Below are 19,523 nucleotides of genomic sequence, written 5' to 3' on the forward strand. Positions count from 1 at the left end.
TTGATGAACACACTTCCAATGGGTGCGCCACTCTGACAGTTTGAATTAAATGAGACATGATGACATTTTGACACAAATTAGGAAGATCCGCAGCCCAATCGTGCAGAAACAACCAGACAACACGCACCTGCTATCACGTCAAAGCCAAAATGGAAAGGAATCGAGTTTTGCTGTAAACATAGATTAGCGCTAGCTTCTGATAGGCGGTGCAAACTTCATTGCTCGATGTGGTGGCAGTGGGGCGAGGGTTTTTATTTTTTTATTTTTTTGCACTTTGTGTTATGTCTACACGCCAGAGCTCGAACGACTAAATATTTTGAGAGTTGAACAGCAGTTTTGCAGTTTAACCCTTGGACACAATTGACAATACAGTACATCCGTTGGCTACCTATCGATCCAATGTGGGCCGATGCCAAATAATTGATTGCCTTTTGTCCATTTTTGTCCATTTACGAGGCAATCCGTTTAACCCCAAACCCGATTAAGATTGGCTGTCAGCGCAGGGGGGAGGGGGCGGGGTTCGAGCCATTTGAGAATGGCCTCCAATCCATTAGTGCAAATTGGGTCCTTAATCCGATACAATGCCATTGAGTGGCTCCCACTACCTGACACTGGCTTTCCCCAGGTCCGCTCAACAGTCTCGCCTGTGAAAGTCTGCGCCCCACCTTGGTCCTTGTCTATCGAAATCAAGAGGATATCCCGCACAGATCAATCTTTGAATGAATCAATGGTTAACGACCGGAAATCTGTCATCAAATCAAACAACAGAGATAAAAAACAAATGTTCCAGTTATTAATTACTCACTGCAGTCACGTATTGTTGAGCGCTTTTTTTAATTGTTATTTTTAGAGGATTTCACAAGAGTTTTGTGTCACTCAAAGAGTTATATCCCAAAGCTGCGGGCACGTAATTAAAAGTCAAGCTCTTTCTTCTCATTATGTTTTGCACCTGCGTGTCTGCCCGCGCTTGATAAGAACGCTTTTGTTGGCGCTGCGAGCGCCGACGCGGTACGCGTGCGTGTTTGCGCACGCGCATTTGCAACTCACACATGACCCAGCTCGTGAGCGATGGTGAAGGAGGCGCTGATTCCGTTTTCCTCGCTGATAGAACAGCTGCGGTACTGGTCGCACATGGTCCCCAGTTCTGCGAGGCCTACGAAACACACGCATACTCCATGTACGACACGCATTTAACTGGGGATGAACATGTGCTGCTTATGATTGATTTAACTATTAAAACATTAGTGAAGCGGGATGAACCCCGCTTTGTACCGCTCTGCCCCCTTCGCCTTACCTAGAGTGTCACACTTGTCTTTTGCGCGGCATATATCCTCCCTGAGAGAGAAAAAAAATACATAAAAATAAATATATTTCTGTTTTGGAGGAAAATGAGTGATTGTCAGTGGCAAGCGTACCTGGTGATGAGGAGGGCGGTGTCATGGTGAGAGGGGTGGCTGTCGTCCTTGACGTTTTGCTTCTGCTGCCAGGTGCAAAAGTTGTGCAAAGTGGTGGCGGCGTTGAAGCTCACGGTGGGGCCGTCCTGTTTTGGAGGGAGAGGCCGTGAAATAGCCTTCGGTGCTGCGACGGAGACATCCACGCTAATCTCGAGGGAGACTGGCACTGTTTACACTCTTTGCGATAGCGATTGCCATCTTTCACGTATATATGATATATATATATATATATATATATGATCGTCTCCCCGCAAAAGACGATTCGATATGGTTTTCGATAGATGCAAAACGATTCAAGGGCGGTTCGATTTGAAAGAGGCCCGGTGGTCGACTGGTGACTGCAGAGGTGCAGGGTTCGATTCCAGCTCCGGCCTTCCTGTGTGTTGTTCCGTGGGTTTTCTCTGGGGAATCCAGTTTCCTCCCACATTCCAAAAATGTGGGTGGCAGGTTAATGGAACACTGTAATTGGTGTGAGTGTGCACGCTGATGGTTGTTCGTCTGTGTGTGCCCTGCGATTGGCGGGCAACTGGCAAAAGGACTCGCCTACTGCCCGACGACGGCTGGGATAAGCTCCAGAACGTCCCGCGACCCTTTTGAGGATAAGCGGCTCAGTTCGAGAGGGTATGATGCCAATTTTTCAAAAGTTTTTTGTTGTCATTTTCCAGACTTTGCAATGGACTTGTCAGTCCTCTAAACGTGCCATTTCACACATCTCTCCAATAAAAGACGATTCAAGCAGCATCAAAAGACGCTAAAACTGCTGAAACCTTCTTTGCATTATGATGTGCGTTGACCAGTTTTATGAAAGTGTTCTTGATTGACGCAGGGACGTTGTTGTCCGGTCCCACTAACAGCGACATCCATGCTAATATCACTTTCGAAAAGCACACCAAGCAGTGACTCCAAAGGTGCCCCGGAGTCATCTCCCTCCCGTGCAGATGGCTAGCTGCCACACTATAGCGCCTCTTGTTCGCCTCTCCAAAGGCTTTGACACAACAAAGCGGTCAGTGTCCCACATCTCTGGACACCTGCACGAAGGTCAAGGTCTACCTGTTCATTGTGGACGACGATCAGCTTGACGATCAGGATGTTGATGAGGTTTCCCACGCTGGGGTCCTTGTACACCGCCGCTACCTGTAACAAAGACAAGGCACAGACAAAAAACAAAAAAAAATGCAAACCTCCAAAAAACCTGAGCCACCGCTATGCGCTTGGAATGTGAAAAACACAAATAACAGTTCACTGGAGGCAACTTGACGCCGAGCGATATATAACATCCAGGGCCTGAAAAACACATTTCATTGAACACAGCGGCCCGACTTAAAGCTTCAGCATAGCTCGCCGACCAAACTTTCCCTCGCTCGTTTTCCCCTCCATTTCCCTCGCTCCACCGGTGCACCCCTGTCACGGTCGGCAAGCGGTCTCCTGAGGCCGTGCGCAACCTCCTGACAGGAACTCATTAGTACACTATAAACATTTAGCTCGTCTCAGCCCGGAGGGGGGGACGTAAACACGGCCTGGGCCTGTCTTTGCTGGCTATTCGTCCAAGTATAACAAAGGAGCTTGCTCTGTGTACCCCCACCACCCCCACCCCCACACATGAACATAGAATACCTTGATTTGGTGTGCTTAAAAAAACAAACAAAAAATGTATCAGCGTTGTCTTTGAGCTCTATGAAAATCTGCTTAGCAACACGTGTGACATACCGCCCCCCCCCAAAAAAATTATCAGAAATACTCATTCATCTTCCGTACCGCTTGATCCTCACTAGGGTCGCGGGGGGTGCTGGAGCCTATCCCAGCTGTCTCCGGGCAGTAGGCGGGGGACACCCTGAATCGGTTGCCAGCCAATCGCAGGGCACACATAGACAAACAATCATCCACGCTCACACTCACACCTAGGGACAATTCAGAGTGTTCAATCAGCCTGCCATGCATATTTTTGGAATGTGGGAGGAAACCGGAGCACCCGGAGAAAACCCACGCAGGCCCGGGGAGAACATGCAAACTCCACACAGGGAGGCCGGAGCTGGAATCGAACCCGGTACCTCTGCACTGTGAAGCCGACGTGCTAACCACTGGACTACCGGGCCGCCTATCAGAAATACTGTATTTTTTAAATGTATACTGTATATATAAATGCAAGTTTGCTGCTTCCTAATATAACAATAGCACTAAAAACCACTAAAGTCTAGATATTACCCCAAAACATAACAATCATAATCACCACTGAAGAAAAAAAAAAATCACATATATTCTCCGTCTCTTAACACCACCCATTTGAGACTGCTCCGTTTTTTTCAAAGTGTCAGTTAAAGCCAAAGAAAAACTAAATATTAATAAAGCTAAAGCTAATAATAAAGCTAAATATTTGCCTCACAGTATTTAGAAACCATCTCCATAGAAAAGACTCGATATTTAGCAAACGCTATAGAATGACATGCAGTTAAATATCAAATACCGACGCCAGCAGCTAAAAGTCTTCCTGGATCCGCACCAATCAACTCTTCCAACTGAGGTGCTTGTTTTATTACTGCACTGGGAGCATGCGTCTTCATTGTCGGTCCGCTCATGTAAACGCTGGCAGGAGGAATGTTTGGATGGCAAACGGTTTGCTTGACAGTCTCCACTGTACCTGACTGGACCCTTTTTTTTTTTTTGAGACATCGAGCTGACAATCATTACTCGTTCACTCAAGTTAATGAGGGGGACATTTGCTTTGACCCGGGACCAGCTACCTCCTAAGTAGTCAATTTGAACATCACTCATCTTGATCAGAGGCTCGCCTCCTGTTTCTTTGTCAAGCACCGACGTTAAGTGCTGAGTCAACAGGAATGACCGTTGGACGAAATGAGCTCGATGAACCACGGGGAAGGGGCAGCACGGTGGACTCGTAGTTTGAACATCTGCCTCACAGTTTTTAGGGTCACTTTGCTTGAGTGAGTTTACCTCGGCTTCCTCCAATATTCTGACAAAATGTCAATATTGTCATACAATTAACGTATATTTGTGGTCCACGAATGAAAAAATCACCAATCCACGTATTTTTCTGTGCTCTTTCTGAAACGGACAAAGATAACGCAAGAGGCTGCCAAAGCCATGTCTAAATACGAACTTATTACAGTAATTGGTGTGAACTGCAATTTGGGGTCTTCTTCAAGCATCTCCAGGTGGTCCAAAATACTGCTTCTCACCTCCTAACTGGAGCACATAGGAGGGAGCATATAACTCTATGTCTGACATTTTAGAGTTCATTTTAAGATTCTTTTATTTGTCTGGAAATCTATAAACGGTCTCGGTCCACCTCACCTCTCTGAGCTCCGACAACTCGACAACCCGATGCCTGCTTGGTGCTTCGGGTCAGCTGACGAGTAGAACAGGATTTCCCAAATTTCTTAAAATGATGTAGCCCTTTTCACAGCACCGCAATTGTCCCGCAAACAAACCCCGCTCCCAAGATAGCCGGGAAGATTTGACGTAATAATTTTGAGAAACATTTTTACTTACTACTGACATGATTGTGAGGATGTAGTGCTCCAGATTGCGTCCGTGGTGACGTGCCATCTTGGCATCGGCCGTCACCATCAGCTCGACGTAGCGCGGGTAGGAAAGGAAGCGCTTGCGTCTACGCAGGTTCCTGGGCTGCGTTCCGTTGGAGGTGTCGGCGTCCCGCTCGTGAATGGCGGCTCGGACAGAGTTCAACACATCGCCCAGGTCCCCCCGGCCCTCCAAAGACACTCTCGTCTCCCTGTCGCCTGAGTGGAGACAGAAACACGGTGAAGAAGGGCAAACAGCACCGCTACCAAGGCCAGATAAAGCAGTACACACAGTAGAATTTTATGGTAGTAAAGTATTTTATGATTCCCACCAAAACCCGCCAGCACAAAAGGGTAATACATAGGAACTAATGAGCCAACGCAGGCTGTTATCATCAACGCTAAGAGAGCATGATACCTTTAGCAAACGTGTATTAGCCAGCAGTGGTAAGCTGTGGAATAATGTTGTAAAACTTTATGTTAACTGTTTTGTTAAGCGCTTTGTTACAGCTGCCGCTGTTGTGAAAGCGCTATATAAATCAGCATGTATTGTATTGTATTATAAAAGTGCAATCAATTCCACATCGTCTGGAAAAAAGGAAAGCAAAATTAGCTTTCAGGCTGAGGATTTGACCTTCCTTCTTCTGTGCGGTTTTACATCAACGCCGAAATAAAGCATTGTATGTAAAATAACACCTGAATGCTCATATATGACATGAATTGACGAAAATGGAAACTGTTTTCACAGTCATTAGTTAGTTTCAGTTAGGCTTATAAACCCAAGGATGTTTTTTTGGGTTTTTTTTTTTAAAGAACTCATTCACTCCCAAAGACGTTTAAAAACGTCTTTTCAGACTTGGTCTAGAATTGGCTGGTACTGAATGAGTTTTAATATCTATTTTATTTCATGAAGCAAAGTGGTTTTTTTTTTTCAATTTTTGTTTTCATTTTGTTTGTTTTCATGACCTACATTACCTTTGGCCGGGACATCTCTCAAGTTTTGGTAGCAGTAATGTAACTATGCTATCTGGAGTAGCACTGATAAACACATTTTTGCCGTGGCGTTTTGTCATTCTTTAAAACCCAAAACAACAACAACAACAACAACAAAAAACAAAGAGGCATAGAGAATCCAAATCAAACATAAAGTGACATTCATGGAGCATTTTATGATTCTCTGCGCACATGAGCCGTGCATACTTTGGAGTCCATCGACCTCACCAACCGCCTCAACTTTGAGTGAAGTATCCCTTTGTCTCGTCCGCAGTCAATCTTTCCAGACAGTCAGACAGAGAGAGATTGTGTGAAACTGTTAGCTCAGTGAAAAGCCCGAAAAAAAAAAGAATTTGTTGAGATTATTCAAGCGATGCCCCCAGCGGGCACGCGAGGCAGAGCGTGACTCCCTGGCACAATGGCCGCACAGCCCCTCGCTGTCGTGAGGCCGAGACCCATGCCAGCGCCTGTTTCAGAGGCAGCGCCAGGCCCGCCTGCGCCCGTGCACACAGCCAGAACAGGGCTTTGTGTTTTCCAGGAAGAAAAAAAAAAAAACTCTGGAGCCTTTGCTAAAGCCCTTAAACAGACTCATCTCTGCAGTTTGTCTGACTTCAAAGGGATTAGCATGGAAGAAGAAGATAGAAGAAATTGGCTTTAAGTCGAGATAAAGAAAAAAAAAAACCCTGAAGAGCGAGAAGGTGAAAATATGGTCAGTGTTTTAGTAGCCTCGGAATCAGTGCAGATTAGCCGTACATAACCTCTCTGAAAGCACATTAGGTTAAAATCCGCCTCTTGCCGGTTCCTGAGCTGCTACTTACACCATGACAGGCCAGAGGCGACTGCCCGTACTCGCACCGGAATCAGCCAGTAGCCATACACAAGGCAGGTATCCTTTAAAACAGCAGTCGCCAAACAGGGGCGCGGCAGATTTGCGTCATACGGCATGTCGTTCGGCTGTGACGTTCCTTGGGTTGAACCGAGTAGATTTTGATTTGAATGAAACTCGGTGTACTTGTGGATAGTGAGGGCACGACACTAAATCTCAAATTTTAGGCCAATTGAAGCCGGGCTTTGGGAGCTACGGCCTGCTGAAATGTTTGACATTTATGGCCAAAATTTCCTTTGAACCCTGAAATCTCAGGAATTTTTGGAAAGGAAATTTACCATGGAATGAAATCTGCAATCATTTAGTATATTGGTGGATTGCAACGTGACCGTATAATTTCACTTTGCGGATCATCTGACTTTGACAAAATATGTCATGAGATGAGATGTTCACTAAAACATATGAAAAGTTGCAGCAATGCACTTATTTTCGGGCTTTGACAGCAAAAACCACTTTGAAAGAGTCATTAACGGTGTAACGGTGCATTCACTTTATATTGAATCAGGGAAGGTGAGTTCATGTCCCATTTAGTAATGGCGTGAATGATTGTTCATCTCTGTTATGTGTCCTGTGAATGACTGGTAACCAGCTCCGGGTGTAGTTGTCTCTCTTCCACCCAAAATCAGCCGGGACATGCGCCAGCAACGCGCAACCATGAACAGGATAAGCGGCAAAGACAACGGATCCATGAACCAGCACTGGGATTTGTTCTTTGCACGATTTCAAGAGTGTGCTTTCATCACCATTGTTTTTTCTGTTCTGATCGGTTAAGATGAGCACAAATGTCGTGCGTGCACATTATTTATTTTCAACAGAACGCTGACTCATCAGCGGTACGATTTCAAGCCAACAGAAAACATTTGGCTGGACTTGATGTGCGACGCTCTTACGCGTTTGATCCGCTGAAGTTATGTATATTTGATTTGGCGGTAATTAACTGATCGGACGGACATATTCTAGCATGTCTCGGCGGTTACATTGTCGGCGAAAGTCGATCACTTTAATAGCTGCCATGTGTCAGCGCTTATTGAAGACGTGTCGTCTCGGCGGTTCCCGTGAAAGATTCCAGCTGGGGCTCTTTTCTGCCAGTTTCTATTGTCTGGTGCATTTTGAAACAGACGGAGGTCTGTGGAGGAATGGCTGGCGGCATCTTGATTGACATACATTGACTGCGTGGCGGCCTGGGTGACGGTCAGAGGTGAGGCGGGGCGACAGGTGAGTGACTGTTTCTCACCGACTTGGACTGGGCCCAGCGAATCATCAGGGTCACCACCGATCGAACGGTCAGTCGACATCTGAGCCCGCAAAAGGTCACCTTGAACTACTGGCCTGCAATTTGTATCTGTTTACGTGGGTTCTTAACTCATTCACTCCCAAAGACGTTGTTAAACGTCTTTTCAGTCTTGGTCGAGAATTGGCTGGTACTGAATGAGGAGGTGAAGGGTTGTCTGTCTGTTGACTGGCAACCACTCAAGGACGGAGAATGCCTCCTAAAGTATCAATATATTTTTTTAAGCAACCGTATTAGAATTTTGCAGTCGGCTTACTTATCCTAATGCTCTTACATGGCAAAGGAGAGCTAAAGTCAATGAAGCACTAAAACTACAGTTTCTGTCATCCACAACTGAGAGGCAGACACTCACGCAGACTCGCAGGAAGCATATTTTTTTCAGGACCCGGACGATATGAATTTTTTGAGAGAGATATGTTGATATATACAAATAATCAATTTCCCCGCCCCCCCAATACATTTCAATGGGCATAATTTATGCACAGATTTTCGCTATTCGTGGATTGGCCTTGTTCCTATTTATATACATCCATTTTTTTCTTTTTTATTCTTGTTAAAATGTTGACTTCAATCTTGTCATGTATTTTGTTTTCCATCTGGCCCTCAGTCTCGCACCTTCCACAATTCCGCGTTCTTGTGCCCTGACTGTAACGATAGTCCGTGTCAGCGGGAATGAGTTTCTGAAATGTCACATGACTCCCAAGTTGGAAATTACACGAAAGAAAGAAATGGCACGGGCCCCTCGCCAACTTTTGCCATCCGCATTCATCAGAAGTATTCGGTCTGCTACTCCAAACACATTCTTCAGCGGACCACCGCCGAGCTCTTTTCGCCATGTCTCTCCAAAGCACTACTGTAAGTGCACAAAGGGGGACAAAGGTTGAGTTGTTTACCTTTTTTTTTTTTAAAAGCCCACTTAAGCTGCGGACAATTGACCGCCCTTTCTTTCTGCCGAGATTGCACTTAATCATACTCCGTCTGCATCGTTTTCCTCTCAACGGATGGTAAGCAGAGTATCCGGCCTTTGTGTGGACGCAAAAGCAACCTACCTACGTTCAGTGTAAGGTACACTGTCCACTTAATTGGCACCCTGGGACGGGAGTGCTTCGACTCTCAGCGGGCCGTTGTAAAAGAATGTTAATTAGTTCAACAATGAGATGTGTGTTTGCCATTGTCGGCCTCTCTGCATTGATACTCTTGACTCGGAACTGAGGCGGAGTCAAAGAGCAAGGCTTTGATGTGGAGGGGTGGGGGGGTGGCAGGGGAGAACGGCGGCGAGATCATTTGCTACGAACGACTGACCCACCGCCCGCGCAAAGCGAAGAATCCATTTCAAGCGTTTGCATATCGGCTTCTTGAACTTGCTTTCGGATGAAATTTGGTGAAGAAGCCAAGCGGGCACCGGAGTGGAGTGGAAGACTGCGGGTCAGCTGAAGCCAAGCAAATGACAACATTTATGAAAGGACACACGCTGTGCAGGACTCCTGTTGACGCTGTTGTTATTCTCGGTTCTGTGGGGAATCGCCGGGCCCAATGGATCTGCCGGCTCATTAAGAAGACAAACTGCGGCGGGCCACAGTTGATGTCATCTTCCTTTCGCTGATGTTGTTGGCTTTTTTTTTTAAAGACACAAAGTTAGTTGCGAGTAATCCAAGTGACCATCTTAAAAAGTATATTAACGGTAATATAATCAAAAAGTTCAAGTAAAGAATGTTTACTGAACAGGACCAAATATCAAAACACACCAATGCAAAATGAAAACACTCGCAAGGAGCATGGAGTAGATGCTAACTCTGAATTAACTGTGCGGTAAATGGCCAACGGAGAGGACGACTAAAGCTCCTGGAGCCAGCTGACAATTAACGAAGACGAGGAGATAAATGCGAACCTGTCAGTGTATTTATAATCTGTCCATCACGTCCTTCAAGAGCCACTTGTCCCTGACCTGCGTAACATAGCTTTGCAAACCAGCTACCGACAGCTCATGAAAGGAAAAAAAAAACTGAAGGTCACGCTAACCCATCCTGTGAGTGACAAACGAAGCAGGAAGTGAGGTTACCAACAACAAGTGGCTACATTCACATACATGAGAGCGCAAGGGGACTGCGGGGCAGCGATTCAAGTTAGCTCGTTCAAACCGACCCCGGGCGAGGGAGGACCCTTTTTTCCATGTAAATGAACCCATTGAGCAAAAAACAAAAAACAACCCCCCCCCCCCCCCCCCCCCCCGAAAACTGTTGCTGGCATTTGAACTAGCATGTATACACAGTGGGCACTAAGGGGGCAATCCCATACAGTGATTATGTTGAGGGTCAGGGGCCACAGATGTCATGTGGGCCAAGTACCGCGCCTTCAAAGGGGCTCACTCGGCTCTTTCCCCGGTCGCTAAACAACACGACAAAACGGGGATGAAAGACCCCCGCCAACAACACTGGGATGCTAGTGTTTGGCTATTCAGCTGCTAATGTTTGCTGTCAAACTGTCTATATTCAATTTACTGTTCTGAATGCATTCAAAGTACGGCATGGAGTGAGAATGGGTGTGGGGGCCGGGGGGACACGGATAGTTGAAGAGTAGCAGACAAAAACAGCGAGAAAGAGGCTCCCTCTCCGCCTTCAAATGGGTTTGAAGGAGAAAAGAATCTACCCTCATTGTAAAGACCCCCATCCTTGTTGCGATCTCTATCCACTCATGCCGGGATTCACGTGCGAGCTCACTGGTGGGATATCGTGGCTCATCCTCGGAACAACGTCCTCGGAACAATGTCCTCAGAACGACATCCTCGTTTTACGAAGGTTCCCACGAGGGCTCGGCGGATATTGCCTGAAATTCCCATCTTGGTATAAATTTAATTCTTTCGCAGCGATGATATGAATAGTGCTATAAACTAAAGGGTAAAAGTTATAACAGAAGTATTGCTGAAGTGCTTCAATGCGGATGCTTTGAATTTTACCGAACATACTCTTTAACATACTTTTTTACTCTTAACATTCAAGCAATTTCGATTGACCAAACTTTTAGGTGAGAAAAGCTAACTAGCTTCAACGGGCAGTTGACCCTATTTCCATTCTTTACAGTGGAAAACAAGCGCTAACCGTGCAGCTTTGGAGGCAAAGCTGTAAAGTTCTTCTTCCTGAATCCAAAACGAGGCATATACATCCCAGCATACCTTTTCGTTTAGGTCCTTGGCATGTTTGTACAGACGAAGCATTCAAAATACCCAAGCACTCTGCGGTGCAGAAAAGCATGTTAAGATATGTAAACAGTCTTCTCGATTGCCAAAACAACAATCGAGGTAACACTTTTAAAAGCTCTTATCACTTGACAACTCGTTGGTGGTTAGCACATATGTTTTTGCATGTGTCGGAAACTTTGACTTCCTCACTTTTCAACACAGTTTTTTTTTTCTAAAGATGTACGGTGACTGTACAAACTGCGGAAATGTGAAGACACACAAGTGCCCTTGTTGTCTTGTGAGAAGCCATCACATCTGAGTCAAAAGCTTCTCCCCATCCCCTGATCCCCACGTGTTTCTGTGCTGATAAACGTTGTTTGGCCCGATAAAACGCAGCCCATTTCATCTTTGTCTGATTTAAAAAAGATGTTTCACTCGAGAGGACATTAAAAAGAAAGATGTTATGAACATATGGGCAATGACAGTGGGAAAAGGCAACCGCCCCCACCCCCACTCCCACCCTCCCGCTTCCCATTGTTATCCGTATTTCAAACAGTAAACTGCTCTTTAAAACCATTTCAAAGTCCAAAGCCCACTGCACCATTCAACCTTCACACAGCAGCTACCAATTACATTTTAGGATAAGAGTCCTCCTCACAGAAATATAAATTGAGAGGGGGGGGGGGGTACACTGACCGCCCCCCCCCCCACACACACACACAATGAGAGCTTCTCTTGCTTCTCCAAAAATAGGAGGTAGTAAGAGAGGAATAACCGCCGACCACCACCGCCACCACTTTTTTTGGCGCATCGTTCATGTGATGAGATAAATCTGACTCGTAATAAAAGCTGTGGGTGGGCCGCAGTTGTTACGGCACTTTTTCAGTCTAATGGTGGCGGGGGTGTGGGGGGGGGTCATGTACAACAATGAATGAATGTGATTTGGGTGGTAAACGTCAGCTTCAAATTTGGGGAAACAACAGCCCGTTGTTTTTACGGTGATCACCGTTTTATTGGCAAATGCGCCGCTAGGAAAACAATAAAAGACCAAATGACAACAACATAACTTGCGCTCTGATAGAGCAACTCGCAGGTTCTCAGTCCCTTTCGCTAGCTCAATTTATATGGGAGGCCAGCTGGAATCTTCGGTGGCGCCAAACGTCTTTCTTTTAGGAATTATAGAGGTCAATTCGTACACAGGGTAACTAAATGCGCTTCACATATTTAAAGAAATACGACATTTAAAGGCAGGTCAGCAGACAAGTCCTTTGTCTGTCATGCTCCAAGTAAAATACTGTTGGTTACTAAAAAAGCAAACGCAAGACTGTTAGCTTAGCATGTGGCTGTTGCTTAGCTCTAATTTGTTAAAAGATAGCTTAGCGTGTTACTCTTTGCATTATTACATATATGAATTCATACTTATAGATGGGTTACGTAAAACCAAATACTGGTCACTTGTAACATTCCTAGAAGGCAAGTAATGACCAAAACAAACACACAGTATTCTTAGCTTAGCATATGGCTGTTTACTGGCTCCGGATACTCCATAGCCATTGTCATTTAGTTTTGTCTTGTGACCAGTTTGTCCCACATGGTGTTTTCTCAGTTTGACGTGGAAAAAAAAGCTCATCAGATCGAGTTCTTGAACTATTTAGTATTTTAGTCGATCGAAGGAAGCAGAACAAGAAGCAGGAGCTGCTCAAGATGTTGTATAAGTGGAGCGACACACGCCGCCGAGCTGATGTTTACACGTTGCCTGCTAGTGGTGGCGTGTAGCGCACTCCGCCACTTACAAAGACAGAAGGGGCTCTGCTGGCTTTGGCTCCGTGTGGCCTTCAAAGAGCTTATTTTAATCGCCACATCAGGAGAGGGGCCCAATCTGATAAGGCAGATGAGTCGCATCACAGGACACTTCACAGTACATAACTAGCCCTGTTCCACTGGCTCTTTAATCCCTCCGCTTATTGTCTATCTGAGGCCTTTACATGAAGACCTCAAGGTGTCTCGTATTTATCGTATACATAATTTTTAAATACCACTGCCCTATTGTTCCTTATTTTAAAAAGAATTCAAGTATTTATGGACCCGTTCACAGTGGGGCAGACATGCTAACCACTCCACACCATGCTTCATCACGTGTTCCCCTTCAAGCACAATCGAGGATCTAACAGACACCCTCCACATTTCTCGTCTCTGTTTACCACACACAGACTGAGTGGCTGAAAAGCCAAAGCATATGAAGGAGGCCAGTCCAAGTTCTTTAAATTGTCAAGGCGCACAAAGCCCACCGCCATGCGACAATGGCCCAGCTCGAGACAACAAGCCAACGAAGCGGCTTGCACAAACAAGATTTATTTGCGTCCCTCCAACAAAGGCCGCCCAAAAAGAGCTCTTCACCAGGATGACAACGGCAACTGGACTCCACTCGGTCACTTTCTCTTTAAGGGCTCTTCACCACGCAAAAAGAGGTCACACTTGCTCGAATGTGGACATTTAATTACGCAAATGTCTGACAACCACCTTCCTTGTAAGAACAGTAATCATGAAAAAAAAAATGTTTTTATTGATTAGACCAATTTGGCAAAATGGGGGTGGGAAGTATTAAAAAAAAATCACTTTTCCATAAAATGTCATCTATAAGAGAAACAACAACTCACATTGTAGTTACACTAATGATTGGCTGCTAGATTGGTGGTCAAAATTGCAAATTTGACAGAAACCTGTCACCCATCTTGGCCTTCAAAATAAAAGGTAACATTTTCACATGCACCCTTTATAGAGGAGAATATAAAAGGCACATGATATAAAACAGACCAACTCAGGTTCAAATAGGTGAGAATGAGGCTGTTTGAAACATGCGGGAGAAGGATCAGAAACCTGCAGGACACTTGGGTTTTCAAAATAAAAGTGTTCCTTTTCCACAATCTGTCCCCTTGGGAAAAAAAAAAAAAAAAGAACATGAGACAGCAAGTTACGCAAAATAGGCCGACCTGCCAGACCACTTTGTCCCTTAGGATCAAAAGACTGATGTAACCTCTGTTCCTAAAAGCCTCTGCAATTATCATAAAAGCATTCCGCTGATGACCAAATCTTCATCTCATCACAACTCAACATATTTCTGCGATTGAGCTGAGAGAAAGAACTTTGGCAGCAACACCAACAGTACTCGTGCACTTTTTACGAATTAAAGTGATTACGTTTCCAGTGGAAAACCCCCCGTGATCAGAGTGAAATGGTGACGGGGTATAATTTACATTTCTGGGCGAGATTACGAAGTGGTAAATCAATCAGACGGTTGTTACAGTCAAGACGGTGAGACATTCTGCTGTCTGTTACCTGAGGCCGAACAAGGCTCGCCGTCGCTGGAGATGTTGCGTCTCCTCTCGTGCCGATAAACCAGATGGGGTTTGTGGTGCTCATCATCGTACTCAGCCTCCCCGTCGGCGTTCATGAGAGGCTCCAGGAAATATTCGCCATCCGGCGTTGCGAAAGTGCCAATCTGAAGTACGGCAAAAAAAAAAAGACAGGCATGGTTCATGAAAGGTGTGCCCAAAGTAGATGCAGTTTAGCCGTGGTGTCTTCCATGTACATGATCGAAGTAGCACAAATTCTTTTTTTTCCGCTTTTCTGCTAACACAAGAGTCAGTGGTGAAAATCTGTACAAATCAAATGTTTTGGAGAGCTGCAGTATTAGCACAAATTAGCGTTAGCTATTAGTACTGTTACCATTAGCTTGTTTGCTCGTTATATATATATTATATATATATATACAATTTTATTTTTTTTTTGAAAATATACACTCCGGGCTATGTACCGGATTGCCAGGGATGGCCAGGGTTCCCACGGGTCCTTAAAGTTCATTAAAAAACCATAAAAAATAAGTTGTAAAACTTTGTTCTTAATTGTCCTTAATTTTCAGGGAAAGCTTCTAAAATCAATAAAAAGCCTTAAAAAATATTTGTATTTGAAAATAAATTGAAGTTGTGCCCTTCCTTCGGCAGCAATGATTTGAAAACCGGCTCAGTGATATGTGGCTTTCTGTTCAGCCCGCATAATGCTGAACGGGCATTAAATCCACTGTGATTCCCCTGTTGAATGGAGAAAACAGTCCTTTAAAAAATGGCTAAATTAGCCCTCAAAAGTCCTTAAATGGTCCATAAATAAAAAGCAAGTGGAAGAGTGGGAACCCTGATGCCGCATTTCTATTCTGATTACATTCTATGAGCAAATATGATGGAACTGGGGAAATATATCGCATTCCAGGTTCCTACTGCTCCTTTCGTACTTCCAACAGCTGTGGTCTCCGAAACTGCAGACAGCCTCGGGGCGTCACTTTTGTCTGTGATTGACATGCTGACTCGGAGAGATCTTGTCAGACAGAAAGCGCTTAACGTACGACAGGACAAGACGTTTCTTATCTGGCGCAGTTCTGACTGTCAACGTATACAGTTGGCCGCCGGCAGCTGTTACATCATCATCAGCAGCAGCATCGGACACGGAACAGAGGAATGCTAACATTGATTAGGCAGCTCGGGCCCTCGTAAAGCTCCTGAGCTCACTCAGCCATGAGGTTGTTTGCATGGTCATATCATGCGCACGCTTAAACAGGATATCGCTGGAATGTTTCCTTAGCCCCGTTATTTAACGCCCGTCCTGGCAAAGTGACACTTAACGGAGGGGGAGGGAAGTGGGGGGCCAATTCCGATATGGAAAACGCGAGGATGCAGGATTCGCAAATGGCTGTGACGTCAGGAATCGCTACGAGGATCCTCGAAAGCGCCACGTGCCTCGAGTGCTACATGTGCCGAGGGGGCGAGCTTGTGAAAACAAGACGCTGGATGGAAACTTGACTGCAAGTCCACACGAGAGGCTGCAATCTTATCCAGTTGGGATGATGGAATGCTGGCTCGTATGCGGGAGCGAAGGCCAATATGGAAAGAAAGTGGAAGCGGTATTTCTTCTTGACTCGGTGCTACTTCTTGTCAAACAAATGGACTCAAATGTCACACTCGAAAATTATCCATCCATCCATCTAATCAAGTCACAGAAATGCGAGCCCGCTTCCATCACACTAAGTTCCTAGCGCTAATTGTTCTTCTCTTAGCAACGTCAAGCTTCCAGAAAATATTTGGCAAAAAGCAAAACACACTCACAGAGTTAATCCAATGATGCTGGCTGAAAACGAGGTTTAGTGAGGGAAAAAAAAACTCAAAAAATGTAACTTTGGGACATATTTTTGAGCCAAATCAATTTGTCCAATTGAAGCATGGCGACCTTCTCAACTTGTTGAAAAATCTCCCTGAAGTCAACATGGAGCGAGTAGAAAAGCATTTACTTGTTTGTTCTTTTGGATTTATCCTTTTCAAAGTCAGCGCGGGACAAGCGTCATTGGCTGCACTCATTCTTGACCTTGTAAACATTGTCAGGATCAGCATTAAGTGAGGGTTACTGCGGCTATTTGGTTCATTTCCATTTATTCATTGATAATAGCATTGTTGGGGAATACTAAAACCACAAAGTTTTTCCTCCTTGTCCCCCATCTTCTCCTACACTTGCACTAATATATCTCATCTATTACGGGTGTTGCGAAACAAGATTTGAAGCCAGTTGTTACTCTTTAAAATCTACCATTCTTAAGTCTTATTCTATTATTCAGGCACTCAGACACACCCTCGGAGGTTCAAGCCGAAAGTCACTAAGAACCAATGATGACGTTTGCCAAAAAAGTTCATAAAACTGTTCAAATGGCAACAAGACCCTGACACACATTTTTTCAATCTCCATTATTTCCTCCGGGACAAATTGAATTGAAAGTTCCACCCAAAGACGCAATCTTGGCGGTTCTGCTGCTTCTTGGTTTGCTTTGCTGCTGTGATTTTAAAGAGTATAAATGATTTATATGTAGTAGTAAGTGGTAGGTAGATGGTTACCTGTGTCTTGTCAATCACTCTCTATGGCCAGTTAACTTTGCCGTGAGGATTTCGCCCACAGAAACGAAGCGGCTTTGTCAAGTGGATGTAGAGCGAGAGGTGGGCGTGGGGTTGGTGTGGCACAGTTTCCACATTTCCCAGCAAAAAAAAAAAAAAAAAAAGACTGAACACAAAGGTTGCTGTTCAGCAGTGGGTGCTGAATTGGACTTTACCGCCTCGAGAAGGAGGAAGAGGGTTCGGCGTTGTGGGGGGTGGGGGGGGGGGATTTCCATTACAAGCTGGGTTATAGTCATGCCATTGGAAAAATAAAATAAAAAAAACAATACGACGCAAATACAGTGTTGCTTAGACATACAAGTTGAATTTGTTCATGTTTGTGATTCAACACACTTGTATCTCAAGTCATATTTCCCCATTGAAATAAATACAAAGACCATTAATTAATTCCAGCCCCACGTTGTGTGCCTTCTCGTATCCCTGCCATGGCCAGAGGGGTGCAATATAAAGCAGATGTGGACACAAGAAGTACAGTTTTACAACCGACTCAGTCATCGACAATAATATGAAGCATTTTTCATGGAGGATAAAGAATATATGACTCTCGGTACGATTATATTGTCTGCATGTTTTTCTTGTATTGTTCAATTATCCATGTCTTAATTAAATAAACTATATCCCTCTATCTGTCTTGGTCATTTTGCATTGCTTGCTAGTAGGGGTGCGCAGCTACCAACAAAAGACGATTTTGATACAATTCTCAAAACACGGGTTATGATACGATTCAAGGATGTAACAATTTTCAAATATAACAATTCGATTTGGTGGGATTACGATTCAATTCAAAATGGTAGGCGTTGTCATATTTATTAATATTAAACAGCATATAAAATAAAGAAATCTCCAGAGCCCGAACAATCCAAGTTAACAAGTTCAAACCGCTTTGCAGCTCAAATAAAAAACGATTTGGTCCGTGTCTCGATACATGCGGTGCGATACAATTCAAGGAAGCGGCAATTTTAAAATGTAATGTCAATTCATTTCATCAAATCAAAGCCGATTTTCCGACTCAAATACATTTTTGTTAAAACGCTAGTTGTTAGCATTAAGCTAGCGGACATTGAAAAAGATGTGGGTGTTTTAAATTGCAGATGTGTAAACCCAAGGCTCGTTTAGTTTGACGGTAAGCTCCGACTGGTAGTGACAGTAACAGCTTCTAGCCTCCTTTTTGGAAGAAATTTTGACTCTCTGACAAACCTGCTGCTTGTTGTGAACGGATTTGCTCTGTTTTAAATTTTTGCTCTGATGTTTTCACATATGGCGACCGACCAGTGACCGAGTGGTTAGCGCGTCGACCTCACAGTGCAGAGAGTCGTGGGTTCGATCCTGGCTCCAGCCTCCCTGTGTGGAGTTTGCATGTTCCACCCGTGCCTGCGTGGGTTTTCTCCGGGTGCTCTGGTTTCTTCCCACATTCCAAAAATATGCATGGCAGGCTGATTGAACACTTGAAATTGTCCCTGGGCGTGAATGAGAGCGCGGATGGTTGTTCGTCTCTGTGTGCCCGGCTTGCAACTGGTTCAGGGTGTCCCCCTGCCTACTGCCCAAAGAAGGCTGGGATAGGCCCCCCGCGACCCTTGTGAGGATAAAGCGGATCAGAAACTGGATGGATGCGTTATAATTAGCCACATGCTGACGGATTGCAGATTTTATAATCATTGTCCACTACAAAATAAAAATAATAATAATTTAAATCGTGCGAGCCACAGTGCCCTTGAGGTGGCCCAATCGGGCATCGTGCTCTTCGCGTCGTGGCGCATCGCTGGGCATCGGAATGACGATGGCCTTGTTTGTCACCGAGGCTGTGTCGCCACGCACTTCTTTGATGTTGGGCACTCTGCACCTCCCGGCAGCCAGCGTTTCCCACGGTGTGAACACGCCAGGAGTTTTTTTCAGCCCGTTTGTCGCCACAAGCTCATTCTGTAAAGGTCAAATGCTCCCCAGACGCACCATTTCTCAGCTTTGAGTAACTGCGGGCGAGAAAGGGGAACCTGCTTCTTTTTTCCACCCCGAGAATGACTCCTTTGTTTTGCGGCTTAATTATTCCTTAATGACCTCATCCCGACAAAAAAATGTGGCTGAGCCATTAAGCTCCAGTGATCAGATAGGGACACATTTATGACCCAATAGCCTCCAGTGCCGTCTCCATTGTGCTGTCATTCTCAATGAGTGATGATGCGTATAACCAACAGAGATTGCTTGAA

The 19,523-nt window shown here is 45.0% G+C and overlaps 1 protein-coding gene across 1 annotated transcript in view; it reads right to left on the reverse strand.

The window, feature by feature from the left end:
- LOC127597562 (A disintegrin and metalloproteinase with thrombospondin motifs 20) overlaps nucleotides 1-19,523 on the reverse strand; it is a 96,269-nt gene that overhangs the window by 71,052 nt on the left and 5,694 nt on the right. Inside the window, exons 3-8 of the mRNA XM_052060664.1 lie at nucleotides 14,672-14,834; nucleotides 4,962-5,209; nucleotides 2,505-2,588; nucleotides 1,416-1,540; nucleotides 1,295-1,335; nucleotides 1,048-1,153 (exon numbers count right to left, since the gene is read on the reverse strand). Coding sequence (XP_051916624.1) covers nucleotides 1,048-1,153; nucleotides 1,295-1,335; nucleotides 1,416-1,540; nucleotides 2,505-2,588; nucleotides 4,962-5,209; nucleotides 14,672-14,834 — 767 coding nt within the window. The remainder of the gene's footprint in view (nucleotides 1-1,047; nucleotides 1,154-1,294; nucleotides 1,336-1,415; nucleotides 1,541-2,504; nucleotides 2,589-4,961; nucleotides 5,210-14,671; nucleotides 14,835-19,523) is intronic.

Source organism: Hippocampus zosterae, chromosome 3 (assembly GCF_025434085.1).
Source record: "Hippocampus zosterae strain Florida chromosome 3, ASM2543408v3, whole genome shotgun sequence".
Lineage (NCBI taxonomy): Eukaryota > Metazoa > Chordata > Actinopteri > Syngnathiformes > Syngnathidae > Hippocampus > Hippocampus zosterae.